Raw genomic sequence first — 17,203 nt, forward strand, 5'->3', positions numbered from 1 at the left:
ACATTCCCCTTGGCGGCTGTCACCTCCCAGTGGCCTAAGACCTAAATGCTGTCCTGTCTCATCTCCCATGGCATTCTGCAGAGGGCAACTGTTCCTGCCCCTGCCACCCCAGCACACAATAGAAGAGGTTCAAGAATGGAAGGTGCTGGGGTGTGGGGCATCATGGGTCACACAGACAGACCAGCTCTCTCTTTAACCAAGTGCCTGGCCAAGGGTTGGTAGCTTAACTAACCTCTCTCACCCTCTGATAACTCCACCAGAAAATGGAGCTGACAGCAGTACCCGGCTCCATGATGGGGTCAGGGAGGACTAGGGAGACGGCCTGCTGTGAGCAGTGTGTGTGGTAAGCTAACAGCAAGGTTGCAAGGTTGGGGGGCATCTCAGCTCTTTGTGGGAGACTTTATGAATTGAGTAACATACCTAGAAAGTTCTGGGAAGAAGGGGGGTGCAAAAGGCTGAGGTAAAGGCAGGGCCCCTCAGTCTATTTTCTGTTCAGCTCCTGCTCTGCCTCCCTTATCCCCTGAGTTCCCCTGGCCTGGGCGAGGCACCTGACAAAGGTCTCCTTGTATAGGTCTGTTTGTTTTGGCAATAGACTTCCTCAGCAACAGCTCCCTAGGGTGGGGTGGCCCTGCAGACTTTGAGGCACTGACCTTGAAGCTGTTGAACCACATAGCTGAGTGGCCACCTTGGTCTTTCCCACCGTGAGCTCCAGGGATTTGACTGATTTTTTTTTTTCTTTAGTTCTCAGGTCCCATGGCTTGAGTAAGAACCAGACTTGACATGACAGGGTGAGAACTCTCCCCTGCTTCTTTAACTAAAGTGGTGGGGATGGTGGCATTCTGTAAGAGAAGGAAGAGGAAGGGAACCACCTGAGACTCTGAGTTTCCTGAGATGGGGCCTTCCAGTATACCCCAGGCTGACCTTTGAACTGCAATCCCCCTGCAGCAAGAGTTGAGATTTGCCCTCACACCTGGCTTTACAGATAAGTCTCTCTATAAAATGTCCCCAGACTCAGCAGGCTACTCGGTGGCACCAGAATTTAAACCTTGGTCCCAAGCTGAACCACTGAGAACTACAGAGTCCTGGGGCCGGTTGCTGAAGTTCAAACCCACTCTCTTAGAGCCCCCACAACTTCTCGTTGTCCAGGGGGTGTCTGTCTCCTTCCTTTCTCCCCTGGCATATGAAGCCTAGCTTGATGATGGAATTACTGACACAGCTTCTACACTGTCACACTTGGGGTCCCTTCCTGAAGTTTGAAGAGCCCACATGAAAGTAGGGACGTGGCCATCCCCAGACACGTGAGATAAAAGCATAAAGCATAGATACCTCTGGTTTCTCAGCACTGTTTATTACTAGGTAAAGCCTACCACGACTTTCCCAACAAAATTCAAGGCTCCAGGATTGAGTTCTGGGGCGGATCCATCTTAAATACTATCGGGGAAGGTGTAGAGGAAACCAGGAAACCCATCCATTCCTCCAGTTTGGACCCTTGGACCAGTGAGGCTTCTCTTTCGGGGTAGTTATTCAGCACCCACACATGTGCTGGTCAAGGCAATAACTCGGGGATTTCTGATTTGGCCTTCTGTTGCACCCTAGGGAGTGCTCGTATCTTTTGCTGCTCCACTCTGAGGAGCGAAGTTCCAGGAGGTTTACCCCTTGAATTCAGAGGTGATCTCAAGTTCAACAGCTCCGCCTCTGGCACCAAGGAAACCTCTTATCACGTGACTTCTGGAAACTCTGCTCTTCTAGGATTGGTCTGGGGGGAACAAGTCACTGCTAGAGAAAGTAGAGGGAGCAGCGATCCAAACTCACCCTTGACCCTGTGCCCAGGGAGGGGGTGGAGTCTGCCAGGCTCCCTGTCTACTCGCTGCCTTGCCGCCTCCCAGTGAGCCAAGCTGCTTTGCCAAGGACAGCTGTACTTGTAGGCGGCCATTTTTCATCCTAGACCGGAGTGCCTTTGTTTGTGATCACGGGGAGGAGGGCCCTGGGATCTCCCAGGCCCTTCGTAAATCTGGGGCACATAAATACAAACCTAAGAACCAGGTGCTCCTGCCAGCAGGCATCACCTGCCACCATGGCATCAACTATGACCAAAGAGGCCAGCGTGGCAAGCTCCTGCCTCAGACCCCACCAGTGGCAGGGGGCAGGGAGGCGCTAGTGTCCTCCTGGGCTGCCTTCATTGTCCTTTGTCCTCCCTGTCGTCAAAGAGGTTGGGGTTCTCTGCCAACATGGCCCGGACTTTCTTCTTTTCCTTAAAGCGGCCTGAGTTGGAGACTTTGACGTGCTTGCCTTTGGTGTTCTTGTCCACAATCTTCTCCAGGCGGGTGTTAAAGTCGCTGTGAGGACTTCCGGCGTCCGGGCTCGGGGACTCCGCACCTCCCTCCGTTTGGGCGTAAGAGTCAGGGATTTCATAGAGCACTTTGGGGGTGGACTTCTTCTTCCGGAGGAAAGTCAGCTTCCACCAACCGACTTCAGTCATGGCGGTCCGGAGGCCCTGGCAGGGTTTTCTGCAGGACCAAGCAGGAAAGACAAAGGTCACTGGGTGGAGGGGATGGGCACTTGGACTAGGTTTCATTCACAGTTAGTGGCTGTTTCAAGAACTGTCAGGTGTGCTGGTTAATGCCTAGAACAGCACAGAGGCTGAGGTGGAAGGGCTGGAAATTGGAGGCCAGCCTGGGCTATATAGTGAGGCCCCGACTCAAAAAAAAAAAAAAAGTAAAGAAAGAATTGAAGGGTTGAAGGTAGGACTGAAGGGTTGGGAAAAGAGCCTCCAGGGCCACCATCAATGGGAACGACACTGAGCCAGGCGATGGGAGAGAGGGACAACCCTACCCCACCGCCTCACAAAGCTGTGGAGAGAGCTCTGAGGTCCTTCCTTCCAAGCCTTCAGGCTACAGGCTATGGAAACCCCTTACCTAGTCACGCATATCTTGGTCTGTGGCACCATGACCAAGTCCTTCCCACCCTGCCCAGTGTTGGCAGACCACTGACAGGCCACGCTTGCAGAAACACCCTGTGTTTTGCTTGGAACTCAGGACAAAATTAAATAGAATTTGTGATAGTTCTAGCCATTTGTCCTTCCCAACAGTGACGAGCATACGCCTTTCCTGAGGAGAGGCCCGGGAGCCGCAGTCTTGAGAAGATCTGACTTCGACCAAGTTACTTCTCTGGGCCTCAGGGTCCTTATCCGTCCCATCCAGGCCTAACACTCAGGCCCACCGTGACGGCCTGTCTATATGGTTACATCAGCTTTACGGAGTAATCATTAGCAGACTGTTCTTTTCCCCAGCAAGCTGCCACAGGACGGGTGTTTGAAGGAGAGTTAAAAATTTGCAAGGCAGTCAGCTGGAGCCTGGGAGGTGCCATGATCACGGGCTGTTCTGTACGGACCCTTCTATAAGGGTCTTGGGTGGGATTTGGGTTGAAATCTGAGCTTCACAGCTCTCAAGCTGTGTGTCCTGACACGGATCCGCCTCTGCCCAGACCTGACCTTTTATTAATTTCCACAAAGATGCATATGAGCTAGAGGAAGGCCTGGGAATGAAGCTCTCTGGCCATGGCTGATGCTTGCAGTCTGGAGGGGACAGAAGCCTAGAGGAATTAAATTTTATGAGGGAGCTGAACGACATAGTCAAGATCATGTCTGGGCCCAGAGAGGCTGGAGGTCAGGTCTTATGACCCTGGGTATAGACTGGGAGAACCCTGGGGAAGCAGGGGGCAGAAGCTAACAGACGCCAGGAAGAGAGATGGCCAGGCGGCCCAGACCTGCATTTGTCACCTCCCTTAAAGCCGATGGAGGGACTTGTGAGATGGGCCGCAGACAATGCACCTGCCACCAAACCTGATGACCCGAGTTCCACCTCTAGGGCCTATGTTGTAGAAGAAGAGAATTGATGCTCAGAAGTCCACTGACTTCCACAAATGAACCATGGCATACCCTCCTTATGTACACCCAAATTAGTTTTTTGTTTGTTTTTGTTTTTCAAGACAGGGTTTCTCTGTGTCGCCCCAGCTGTCCTGGAACCCACTCTGTAGACCAGGCTGGCCTCCAACTCACAGAGATCTGCCTGCCTCTGCCTCCCGAGTGCTGGAATTAAAGGCGCCAGAAATGTAATTTTAAAAAAGCTGATGATAGAGGGGGCTGGGAGCATAGCTAGGTGGTAGATCCTTTGCCTAATATACCCAAAAATTTGAGTTTAATCCATAGCACCAAAACCCCCAAATCTTGATGGACTTTTTTATATTTTCTAAAATCACCAGAAAGAAAAAAAAAATCCAAATCGAGCACAGGCGGATTTTTTTTTTTTTTTTTAGTAGAAGAAATATAGGGTATTGCTTTCTCCCCTTCTGGCTTTCTAATTTCCATAATGCGTATGGGTATTTGAGGTGAGGGGAGCATATCAGATTCAGGAAAAACAAAAGCAAGACCCTGGCCTAGGCCGGAAACAAGCTGAACCCCTCTTGCTGCTGTCCCTTGAGTGGTGTCTTCTGCCCCTCTAGCTACATCTCCCCCGCCGCCACCCAGCCCGGGATACTCTTTCCCATTCTTTTATCCACAAAGCAGACCCATATTGCTGACTCTACCCCTTCAGCTGGGTCCAAGTGACTAAAGTTAAAGATCTTGTACAGCCCCACTTAGAGCATGGGGGTGCAGGGGGAGCGGGGATGAGGGCCGGATGGGTACTTCCAGGCACCTGGAGAGCCGAGTGCTCGGAGGGAAAGCCTGAGAGGTTTGCCTTGGCAGCGTGCCCCTCCTGGGCTTAGCACAGCCTTGCACAGAACTTAGCGTTCCAGAACGGGTTACTGGAAGGAGCTGTGGGAGGGCAAGGAAGGAGGGACAGGGTGCCCACTCAGTAGCTGCCTTGTTGACCGACCACTGCCCATCTGGAACTGCCAGAGACGTGGGCACCTGGTTTCCTTGCTTTATGCGGGAGAGAGTCTTCTGCTGATGCCAGTTAAAATGTACCCATTTCAACGAGTACTATGTATCAGGGCGGCATTTCCGGAGCCTACTTTGCCTTGAAGTTGAAGGAGGCACAGGTCATGAGGAAATGCTCGGAAGACTCTTAATGCCTGCGTTGGTGCCCCGTGTCCTGGACTTGTACCCTGGACTCTTTTTTTTTTTTTTTTTTTGGTTTTTCGAGACAAGGTTTTCTGTAGCTTTGGTGCCCGTCCCGGAACTAGCTCTTGTAGACCAGGCTGGCCTCGAACTCCCAGAGATTCGCCTGCCTCTGCCTCCGGGTGCTGGGATTAAAGGCGTGCGCCACCACCGCCCGGCTCCTGGACTCTTGAGGATACATTTGCTGGCCTTCCTGTCCTCTCTGCCCAGGACACCTAAACACCCAAACAAGGTGTTTGCCCCTTGAGGCAAGCCTAACACATGGAAATCTGAATCTCTAAAGCAGATAAAGCGATGGACTATTCTCTGTTTTGCATAACTCAACCTGGAGAGTCTTTAGTGCACGTAAAAGATGATACAGAATCTGGTCCAGCATGGTGGCACCCACTTTTAATCCTAGCCATCAGGAGGCAGAGACAGGAGGTGAGTTTAAGGTTAGACTACTCTACATCGGGAGCTCCAGAAGTCAGGACTACATAAAGATATTCTTGTCTAGCTGGGCAGTAGTGGCACGCGCCTTTAATCCCAGCACTCAGGAGACAGAGGCAGGTGAGTCTGTGAATTTGAGGCTAGCCTGGTCTACAGAGTAAGTTCCAAGACCCCAGGGCTACACAAAGAAATCCTGTCTTGAAAAACAAAAAAAAAAAAAAAAAAAAACTAACAAAAAAACAGGAAAAAAGAAAAAGAAACTGTCTAAAAACAAAAGAAAGAAAACCACAGCAAAGAGCAGGCGTGGTGATGTGCATTTGACAGCCCAGTGACTCCAAAGCCAGCCTAATCTACCCAACAAGGTTCTACTTCAGCTTGGTCTCCAGAATGAGACCTTGTCTTAAAAATAAACAAAATGAACAAACAAACAACAGCAAAAAAAAGAAGAAAAGAAAATAAACAAACAAAAAGAAAAAGAAAGAAAAAGGTGGCCAGAGTTGTAAAGAGGAAAATGTTAAAATGTTTCCAGTCACATGCCTTGCATGATCCCGGAAAGTCAAGCGGACCGGGTGGTAGACATACAGATCTAGCACTGGGTGAGACCAGCTGTCTGCTTACCCAGGACCCTGAGATGTCAGGTTAAGGGCTGGGCCCTTGCCCTGGGCCTTGCAATCGTGGGATGAAGAAAATCAGGCCCCAAGGATGCCAGCTCCACCTCCGCTGTTTCTGTAGCTTCAGGGCCCATGAAAGGCCGTGTTAGGACAATTTGCCACCTCCTGCCTCGGGTGGCTAGCCCCATCGCATGCACATAAACACCCAAGACAAGTTCTGTCACCCCAACTAGAGCACTATCTGAAGGGCTTTGCCCAGGTGGGCCAAGCTCCTTCTGAATGGGACAAGCTAACCACTGACTGCGTGAGAGGTGGAGGGGCAGGGGAAGGAGGGTGTCGGTTCCGCATAGTAGAACCTGTTCCCCTTCTTCTGCAAGACCCCGGAAGGCCTTTGACCACCCTGAAGAAGACCGGACAGCTACCGGGAAATGTTTCTTCCAGACCGCCAGACACATACACGTTCCAGGTTGCGGGCCGGAGGGGATAGTCTTGAGCAAAAGAAGAGTTTAATAGTGAAACTTTCTCAGCGGGAATTCTGTTGGAGGCCTGGGCATTCTCCCAGAGGCCAGTGGGGTGAGACTAGATGAAGACAGAGTCTGCGGGGCTTGTCTCCCACGGAGGCAGCAGTGGGAACCCTGGTCGGGGCCTGCGTCAGAGTTTCCCCACCCACCAGTCCCTGCTGCCTGTACCTGTAATCCGGACTGCTCTGGGCTGGAGGTGAGACTTTCCCTAGAGGAGCTGACTGGAGGAGCTGCCCAGGCAGGTGAGATTGGAGGAGCCGAGGGTGTCTCCAGGGTGCTGGCCAGACTCAGCCTGGAGAGGTGGGTAGGAGCAGCTGCGGGGCAGGTGTGAGGGAAACAGGTGCAGAAGCAGGTACCAGCTTGCTTCGCAGCCGCTCCTGGAGTCAAGGTGAACCTGAAACCCAGCCCCTCCCAGCTAAGTAAACAGCAGCAGAGGCTGGCTCAAACTGATGAATATTCATTAGCCCAGAAATCCAATCCCAGGGCCCCTGCAGCCACCCAGAAGCCAGGATCCTCTTGGGATCAGCACGCTAGAGGACCGAATCTCGAGGGACATCTGGGATGGGGAGCACGGGAGCCTCCCTCCTCAGTTTCCTCCCGCCCCCACTCCCCAGTGTCTGGTTGCACTCTGAAACCATCGCCAGAGCCACCCACACCCATTTTATCTTCCAAGGAGCTTAAACCCCTCTCTCCAGCATGGGCCGCCACCCGGATGTTGCCAGGGCACTACAGAAAAAGGGTTAAGGGCCCGCTGCTCCCAGAGCAGGCTGGGCATCCCTGCTCCCTTTGAACTACCTGACTTGAAACCAGTCTCTGGTTGAACTGGTTGGCAGACCGGTTCCCAGGCTGTCAGCTTTCTACCCAGAGCTCCTCTGTGGGCAGGGGGACTGGGATTCTCTCCTGACCCGAGGACCCCCCATTCCCGAAGATCTCACTAGAGGAAACAGGGGCAGCCTGGTGTGTGAGCAAGGCTCTTTAGACTGGTCGCATAGCCTCCTCTTGCTCAGAGGTGGTTATGGGGGAGGGGCTTTAGATAATATGCCAAGGCCAGGTGCAGTGGAACCCTAGCACTCAGGAAGCTAAAGCAGAAAAATCATGAGTTGGTGGCTATCCTGGGCTACATAGAGAACTCCTTTAGGGAAATTACACAAAGAATCCCCTGTGTGCAGAGGGTTTCTGTATAAGCCTCAACTTTTCTCAGACTCCCAAAGAGAAAGGTAGAGGTGGAGGAGGAGGGGGAGGGAAGGAAGGAGGAGGAGAAAGTGGTAGGTATAGGCCAGGAGAAAGGCAAAACGTGTGGGCACACTGTCACCTCCCACAAACCCACCTCTGCCTGGCTGCTGGCCTTGGGGAATGCTGTTGGGTAGCTGCCCTGAGGCATGCTCTTGACCTTCAGATGGGCATCTCTCCAAAGTAAGAAACCGCTGCTGCGTGTCCAGGGTTCTCGAAGCTTCTCTACCCAACATACTCACAGCAGCCTTCCTTCCTCTCTGGGCTGGGTATGTGTGCTCGACACAAAGCAAGGTACTGGGGCAGAAAAAGGCATGAAAGTTCCCATTTCCCTGACTCTCCAAGGTATGTTTGACTCTAACTAGCCAACTTTCGTCTTACCCATATCTTCTTCTTCTTCTTCTTCTTCTTCTTCTTCTTCTTCTTCTTCTTCTTTTTTTTTTTTTTTTTTTTTTTTTTTTTTGATTTTTCGAGACAGGCTTTCTCTGTAGCTTTTTGGTTCCTATACTGGAACTAGCTTTTCTAGACCAGGCTGGCCTCGAACTCACAGAGATCCACATGCCTCTGCCTCCCGAGGGATTAAAGGCGTGCGCCACCACCGCTGGCCCCATATCCTCTTCCTCTTCCTCTTCCTCTTCCTCTTCCTCTTCCTCTTCCTCTTCCTCTTCCTCTTCCTCTTCTTCTTCTTCTTCTTCTTCTTCTTCTTCTTCTTCTTCTTCTTCTTCTACCTTGGATCCTATTCCTTTATAACCTAAATACGCCAGCCCATGCCACTCCTAAACAGCCCTTGGATGGACTTCGAAGACTTCCCATGCCATGGCCCACACTGGAGCTCGTCACCCCTGGTTCTCTTAGGGGGAAACCTCTATAGCAGTGACTCTCAGCCCGTGAGTCACAACCCCTTTGGGGGGTCACATATCAGATATTTACACTACAATTCATAACAGTAGCAAAATTATAGTTATGAAGTAGCCACAAAAATAATGTTATGGTTGGAGGTGCCCACAACATGAGGAACTGTATTAAAGGGCCGCAGTGTTAGGGAGGTTGTGACTACGGAGCCTTCCAGACTCTTCTGCCCTCCCCCAACTCTCCTGAACCCAGACACTTCTTTGCCTGCCTAGGTGGGTACAGAGGGTGCTTAGGGAGGTGGATTCAGGAGCTTCGGCTCTGCTCCGAGCTAGGAATAGCTTCCTTACCCTCTCCGTTTTCCAAACCAAACTCCTATTCACCCCTCAAAACATGAACTAAGCCAGGCAGTGGTGGCACATGCCTTTAATCCCAGCACTCAGGAGGCAGAGGCAGGCGGATCTCTGTGAGTTCCTGGTCTACAAGAGCTAGCCCCAGGACAGGCTCCAAAGCTACAGTGAAATGTTGTCTCGAAAAAAACAAAAACAAAACAACAACAACAAAAAAATAACAACCAGGGCTGGAGAGATGGCTCAGAGGTTAAGAGCACTGGCTGCTCTTCTGGAGGTCCTGAGTTCAATTCCCAGCAACCACATGGTGGCTCACAACCATCTGTAATAAGATCTGGTGCCCTCTTCTGGCCTGCAGGCATACATGAAGGCTGAACACTGTGTACATAATAAATAAATAAATCTTTTTAAAAAAATAACAACCATGAACTAATAATTATCACACCTCACATAACAGCAAGAGTTTTCTTGTTCTCCATAGAGGTTGCTCGTATATTTTTGTTGAGTAAGATATAGATGCCGTGATTGATTTATGTATACATGCATATGCACATACAAATAAGTAGAATACAATGAGCTGCTCGAGCGTTGGTCTCTCTTACAGAATCTTGGCTCCTCAAACCCAGAAAGACATATCACCAATATCACCAATATAGCTGCTACATAGTAGGACTTTCTTGTTATTATTATTATTCATTTATTTATTGTTTTTTTTAAAGATTTATTTATTATGTATACAACTTTCTGCCTCCATTTATACCCACACACCAGAGGAGGGCGCCAGATCTCTTTACAGATGGTTTGGAGCCACCATGTGGTTGCTGGGAATTGAACTCAGGACCTCTGGAAGAGCAGACAGTGCTCTTAACCACTGAGCCATCTCTCCAGCCCCTATTTACTGGTTTTTCAAGACAGGATTTATTTGTGTTGCCTTGATTGTCCTGGAACTCATTCTACAGACCAGCCTGGCCTTGAACTCGCAGAGATCCGTCTGCCTCTGCCTCCCGAGTGCTGGGACTAAAGGTACACCACTAGGCCTGGTAATGTAGTGGGAAAGGAAGCATCATGGCTGTTATCTCCAGCAGCCCTGTGCTCAGCGCTGCTCTCCCTGGACCATCTGGATATGTGCGGAGGAGAGCCCCTGTATTGACCTCTGCTGCTCTAGCTGCCTTGCTCTTGGCTTAGCTTCTGTGTGCATGTGTGTGTGTTGGGAGTTTAAGGATGGCATTTTGCAAGGTCTCCCGGTCTCTACTGCAAGGCACACACAATTGTCTTACCACAGCTTCCTAAATGGGTCACTTTCAGAATTCCCAGGCTGTCACCTGGGCCAGAAGACAACAAGGCTAAAACCTGACAACAGTTCAGTCCGGAAGCCAGAGGGGCCATGGTGAGGTGTGCTTTGGCCGGTGGACAGTTCCCAGAACCACCCCACAACTTCTCATCCACACAAGAGGGGGTTTGTCCTGAAGGTCTTCACCCAAGCTTCTGCTGTGGTGTTTGAGGCATGACAGAGGCACAGCAGACACCCTATTCTTTTGGCTCCACAGCGAAGCCCCTTATGAGAACTGCAGTGGCCGGCCTGCCTTTAGCCCTCCCCTACTGAATGCCACAAGGACAGGGGCAGGCCCTTCCTTCTGGAAAGGTCTGGCGTGAAAGTCAGGCCCAACTTGTGGCCTTGAGCAAATTTATACTGGGAGGTTCAGTCTTGGAACTCTGAACATCACTGCACTCTTATTGCTCTGTTAAAAAAAAAATGGTGCTTTAAAAACACGTCTTCAAAAATTAGGTTAAAGTACGATGCACCATTCACAGACAACAGTGTGTGTTTTCAGAAATGTGTGCTTGCTGGCTGAGGTTCACCAGTGAGAGAACCGAGGACCTTAGCATCCTTTTGGGGCACAGCCACAGATCCCCATTAGATAGCAAATTTAGCCTAGTCAGACATAGGCTTCCCACTGTCCTGAGCTCTGCCCAGGGGCCAGAAATTGTTTCCAGGGCTATTTTATAAGCTAGAGAGATGCGGGGAGCTGGAATATCCCTAGCATTGCCCTTCTGGGACACTGTAGCTCCTGAGGGCGTCCACTGTGGCCAACAGAGAAAGGCAGAAAAGACTGGATCCTGAGGTCGCTTAGCCTAGCCCTTGTCACAAGCACAGAGGACAAAGATCAATACCTGATGGGCCACATGGTGGGAGGGGGCAGCTGGGAAGCAGGGTCTGCAGAGTGAGTTCGAGGACAACCAGAACTACTCAGGGAAACCCTGTCTCAAAAACCAAAATAAAATAAAATAAAAAAGAAAGAAATTCTGAAAGAGAAAAAAATTAGTGAAAAAGAAGATAGAAAACCTCTCCCTTTGTCCATTCCTGTTTCTGTCTGCATCCCCTTACAGAAAATGACCTGAGAGGGCTGGAGAGATGGCTCAGTGGTTAAGAGCATTGCCTGCTCTTCCAAAGGTCCTGAGTTCAATTCCCAGCAACCACATGGTGGCTGACAACCATCTGTAACGAGGTCTGGTGCCCTCTTCAGGCCTGCACACAGACAGAATATTGTATGCATAATAAATAAATAAATATTTTAAAAAAAAAAAGAAAATGACCTGAGAAAACGCTACCTGCTTCTGACGAGTACAATTGGTATCACAGCCACAACCTGATTCTCAGTATGATGGAAGTGAAGACTCATCTTTGTGTCTTCAGTATTTGATCTCCCAGGGGTCCTGTATTGAAGCCTGTCCCCAGAGCTCTCATCTCGAACCCCAGAATGCGAGTCTGTTTGGAAACAGGGTTTTGCAGGTGTCTTTAGTTAAGATGCAGTCACAGCATATTAGAGAAGCCCTAAATCCAAGGCCTGGGCTCCTTGTGGGGAAATGAGACCCAGAGGGACACAGAAAGTCTGCCACGCGTGACAAGGAAGACAGAGCCTGAATTGACAGTTCTTCAAGGCCAGGAGCAAGGCCCACTGGCCACTGCCAGAAACAGGGGAGGCTCTGACAGATTGTTACCCAAGAACCTGCCTGGATTTCAGGGTTCAGATTTACGGTAATCTGCCATGGTACCTCTAAAAAAACTATACTCTCAATTATTGTCAGGTTGGATAACTCACTCGAGTACTTATTGGCCATTTGGTTTGGGCTTCATTTTCATGGAAGGGATTCTTTTTTCTTTTTCCTTTTCTTTCTTTCTTCTTTCTTTTCTTTTTTCTTTTTGGTTTTTTAACAGGGTTTTTCTCTGTGTAACAGCCCTAGCTGTCCTGCTGAAACTCACTCTGTAGACCAGGCTGGCCTCAAACTCACAGAGGTCCACCTGCCTCTGTCTCCCGAGTGCTGGGATTAAAGGTGTGCACCACCACCACCCGTCAAGGAAGTGATCTCTTTTGGATGTGGAAAATCCTCAGTGTGTCTGGGGGGTGGAGGGGAAATTCATTTAGAGACGTTAGAGCTTTTGGACCATCTACAGCCTTTCAGGGACTCGCTGCCCTCTAGGTGGGATCACTTGCCTACAGGATTCAATTTCAGCCCAACCACTGGCCTGGCAGTTCCTCCTCAGGATCCATCTTTGCCAACTTCTTCGACCTCATTTCTCTCCACTCTGCGTATGAACAATCATGCCCTCTGGGTGAGAGTTTGGTTGTCTACTCTCCTTGTGCTCTGAGAATGCACCCCACTTGGTTTGTATGGGGTTATTTAAGCACTTTTGATGGATGAACACGGCCCTGGTCTCCAGACAGGTTTCAGGGGATGCAGGGTGTGGCAGGCCCATCACACCGCACGCCGTATTTTTTCTAACACCAGAACTGTGTCTTTGAGTCAAGGGCCCCAGTACCGTCTTCGGCAGACATGGGACTGCATGGGAACGGAGGCTGACAGAGGATGCCCTAGTCATGGAGTTAGTTTTCTTTCTCTTGGTAGATTAGAGTCATTCCCCTGCCGCAGCAAAGGTGCAGAAGTAAACACAGTGTTTTACCTAAGAGATGATACACAGGGCCAAGTTCATGAGGCCACCCAGGGCTAAAAAGTGAAGGGATGGAGGGCATGGCCAACCAAGACAAGGGTGTAATCAGTAGCTCTGAGCACAACACAGATGACAGGGGCTGTGTGGCCTATGGACCTTCGTGGACCTGTGCTTAACCTGGGAAGCCGATAGCCAAGTTTCTTTCCAATTTCCCCTGTGCTGACCCCCAACAGCCTGAGCAGGGAGTTGGCTCCGTACCCTGACCTGTGAAGGGAGGGGAAACGGAGCTGGGGACCTTGAAGTCCTTTCCCCTAGAACATGAATCACAACCACCACCACCATTAAACACCTCCCTGTAAACAGCACGTTGTCCATCCTTCCTTTTTGTATAACTCTCACTGTCACTGCGTGGCAGGTATCCTGCCGGGTGCTGGGTTATAGAGATGAACGAGTCTGTAATCTTCTGCAGGGTGCTCACAAATCATCTGAGGGGTGAACTGAAAACAAAATGGCAACACAGAGAAAGATACACCCAACTAGTACCAGTAAGATGTCCAGTCAGGGTTTCCAAGGAGATTCTCATTCTCTCTTTCTCTTTCTCTCTCCTCTTTCTCTCCCACTCATCCACACCCCAATGTCCAAACAATAAAGTAATATACATAGGATCATATAAAGGTCATCTGGGTGTCAAAGGCAAGGCCTCATTTTATGGGATTTCAAGATAGGCCATGGGCACTGGTCCAAAACTTGGTGTGGTAAGAAAGGACTTTGTAAGGGAGAAGGGACTTCAGGAGCGAGAGCACTGAGTCTGACACAGCAACTAGGGAGTGGACATCTGTCTGCAGACCAGTGAAGGATAGATAGAGGGTGGTGGTGACAGAGCCGGGGGGGGGGGCAGGCAGGTAAGGGCACAGGCGTGTCACACAGAGAATAAGATTGAAACTGAGGAGCCTGACATGACCTGGGTTTGAATCCAGACCCCACCGGCACCAGTTGTATCAATGTTGATAAGTAATGATCTAATAACAGCATCCACACCATGAGTTGTTACAAGGGTCAAGTTAGGCACAGTTTGCAAGACACATTAGCTCTCCACTGGCAGGTGGTTATCACTTAATAATCAGGCTGACAATAACGGAGGGCAGGGCAGCCTGCATGCGTGGCAGGTGTATTGTGGGGCTCTGTGCTTCCCCGTTGCGAAACATTTATGTGTCATTCCCAGGGGTGACCGCACGGCTTCCGCCAAGCAAGGACTCAGAGATTCATGATCAGAAACCTCCCGTATCCTCTCCTTGCTGGGATCCAAACAATCAAAATCTCCCCCCTCCCCCAAGCTGGCAGAGTATTAACTCTGACTTGGATAACCTGGTCATAATAAGTCTGCCAAAGGCCACAAGTGCCTTGTGATCTTGGCAAAGTGCAGAATGGCACCAACATCCCACTGCCTGCCTGTGTTCTCTGGGCTAGTTGTCCCCAGGGTTAGTAACTAAGCAAAACTATTCTTCAACACCCTGTGCTCCCCATGAGTCATTCTGGGAGTTGTGGGTGAGGGTGAAGGCCTGGTGGGCTCTGTTTCACGGACTCACCAGGGCTGGGTCTGCCAGACTGGGCTTGCCCTGCTGTGCCCTGCCTGTTGGTTCAAGGAGGAGAGATATACTTGGAGGGTGTGGCAGTGCCAGGTTTCTTGGGGGATGTCCCAAGGAGCTTGCAGCACAGGATTAGAACTCGGTAAGTGTGTATTTAGTCATAGGGGAGTCCCAGCAATGCCTGAGTCAGGAGTCTGAGATGGGAGCCAAGTTCCGGTGAGAGCCCTGAAGAGGCCCTTACTTCTCCCCCATGGACCGCTTCCAGAGAAGCCTGCTGATTTATTCTATAATAATAATGATTATATATATAATGTTTTATTTATGTATAGCTCACAAAATATGAGATTGCATATCTATACTATATTGCCAACCATAAAAAGTTATGAACATCTAAAAATATTTTATTGCTTTTATTTTAGGCGTATGAATGTTTGCCTGTGTGTATGTCTGTGTGCCGTGTGTGTGTGTGTGTGTGTGTGTGATGCTCACGGAGGGCAGAAGAGGGTGTCAGGTACCCCTGGAACTGGCTACAGGTGGTATGAGTGGCAGTGTGGCTACTGGGAATTGAACTCAGGTCCTCGGAAGAGCAGCCAGTGCTCTTAACTACTGAATCATCTCCCCAACCCTCTATTTTTTTCTTTTTTCTTTTCCTTTCTCCCCTTTTTGAGACTGGATCTGCGTATCCCAGTATGGCTTCAAAATTGCTATATAGTCCAGGATGACCGTGAACGTCTGAGCCTCCGGCCTCCACTTTCCAAGTGCTGGGATTACAGATGTATGCCACCATTTCTGGTCCTATGTGGTGCTGGAGATGGAACCCAGGAGTTCCTGTGTCCTAGGCAACCACTCCACCAACTAAGCTCCACCCCTCGCCCTGAGTCCTGCACCTTTAGTGTGTTTATTTATTTAAGCCTCTACACAAAAACCCTGAGATAGGCTAAGTGTTATCTCTCCATTGAGAGAACTGTGGCTATCGGAGAAGTGTGGAAACTGTCCAACACCTCCCAGGGCCAGAATCTAGGTCTACCCACTACTGTACCAGACCAGGCAGTTCAGTCCAGAATCTTACGAAGCCCTGGGTGTCACGCTGTGTTGGGGTGGGTGAAGAAGGAAGATAGCACTTGGGAATGCCATAGCCAGACCTGTGGTGTCCCTGGGACCCTCCTCTCACCCTCTCTTTTCACTTCTTGTCCAAATCTGAAGCTCAGTTGGTGGCCTTCCCAGCCTGATGCGGACCCGAATGCCTTCTGCACACTTCCCACTTGGTGGACTCCCGTCAGTGCCAACTCCATGAGTTCAAAGCCCCTCTGCAACACTTGTTCAGCCTCCTGCATCACGGTGTCAGGGGGTGGCACCCCCACTCAACACTTGACCGTCATCTTGTTTTGTCTGTTTTTTTGAGACAAGGTTTCTCTGTGTAGCCCTGGCTGTCCTGGAACTAGCTCTGTAGACCAGACTGGTCCTGAACTCACAGAGATTCGCCTGTCTCTGCCTCTCAAATGCTGGGATTAAAGGCGTGTGCCACCACCGCCCAGCTTGAGTGTCATTATCGGTGTCTCTCTCCTCACCCACTCAGCCAGTCTATTGCCAAGTTCTGCCCATTTTCTTCCTAAACATCTTTCAAGCTCGGCCCATCTCCTCCCACACCTCCTGCCCTAGGTCAGGCCCCAAGCTCTGTATTTCAGCCTCCTTCTAGTTAACCTGTCTCCAGTCTTATCTCCCATATAACCCATCCTTATAGCCAATATGTGCATGTCCTTCCTTGTCCCAAACCTTTCAGGGGTGAAGTCCAAGTTCTTTATTTGATATGACCCCGTGACATGACCCTTATATTTTACAATCTCCTCTCAGATCGTTCCATGCCTTAAACCTTTTACTGCACAGAGGTGGGCCTAAGGTCAGCCACAGGTAGGAGGCCTGGAGTGTCTCTTGAAGTCTTTGGTAATGTTTAAACAAGGAATCCTGCCTCTGTTGCCAGTCTGCCCTGCCTGTCTTTGCTCTGAACTCCTCTTGCAGTTTGTAGCCTGTAAAGTTTGTCTAGTCTCTTCCAAGGGGAACACCCTTTCCACACGTCTTCCTTCTGCAGCTTTTCTTCTAACACTCAATGCCCAGGTGTTGCTTCCTCTCCCTACCCTAATCTGCCAACAAGAATCGGGTGCTTAAAACACATGTCTATCAGATAAACGAACGGGGAGGATAAAGTGTGACAAGCGCAACGATCTTCTACAGGCGGTAAAGGGAGGAAAAGCGGGAAGAAAATAATTTCAACTACTTTCAAAACGCCATCTGGCGGCGCTAGGACCCTGTCCGCGAACGTGTTCGTTCTCCAGCAGGGGGCTCTGCGCCCCGCAGGGAAGAAAGCCGCCTACGCCGGCTCTTGGGCGCCCCCTACCGCCATCGCGCAAGCGCTACAGCCCTTCCAGCCGCTCACGGGGCCCGAGCCCGCCTCTCGTCTCCCATTGGCTGTCCGCTATTCTCCCGCCCATCCGGTATTCAACCATTCAGCACCTCCTGGTGGGCGGGGCTTTCAGAGGGGGCGGGCCGTGGGCTCGGATTGGC

The 17,203-nt window shown here is 50.4% G+C and overlaps 1 protein-coding gene across 1 annotated transcript; it reads right to left on the reverse strand.

Moving 5' to 3' along the window:
* Positions 1–2,110: 2,110 nt before the first annotated feature.
* On the reverse strand, positions 2,111–2,479 carry Prr15l (proline rich 15 like). Its single transcript, XM_005368337.1, has one exon. The coding sequence runs from the start codon at positions 2,477–2,479 to the stop codon at positions 2,177–2,179; it is 303 nt and encodes a 100-aa protein (XP_005368394.1). The 3' UTR covers positions 2,111–2,176.
* Between the last annotated feature and the right edge of the window lie 14,724 nt (positions 2,480–17,203).

The sequence above is a fragment of the Microtus ochrogaster genome, unplaced genomic scaffold (genome assembly GCF_000317375.1).
Source record: "Microtus ochrogaster isolate Prairie Vole_2 unplaced genomic scaffold, MicOch1.0 UNK31, whole genome shotgun sequence".
In the NCBI taxonomy this organism is placed as follows: Eukaryota; Metazoa; Chordata; class Mammalia; order Rodentia; family Cricetidae; genus Microtus; species Microtus ochrogaster.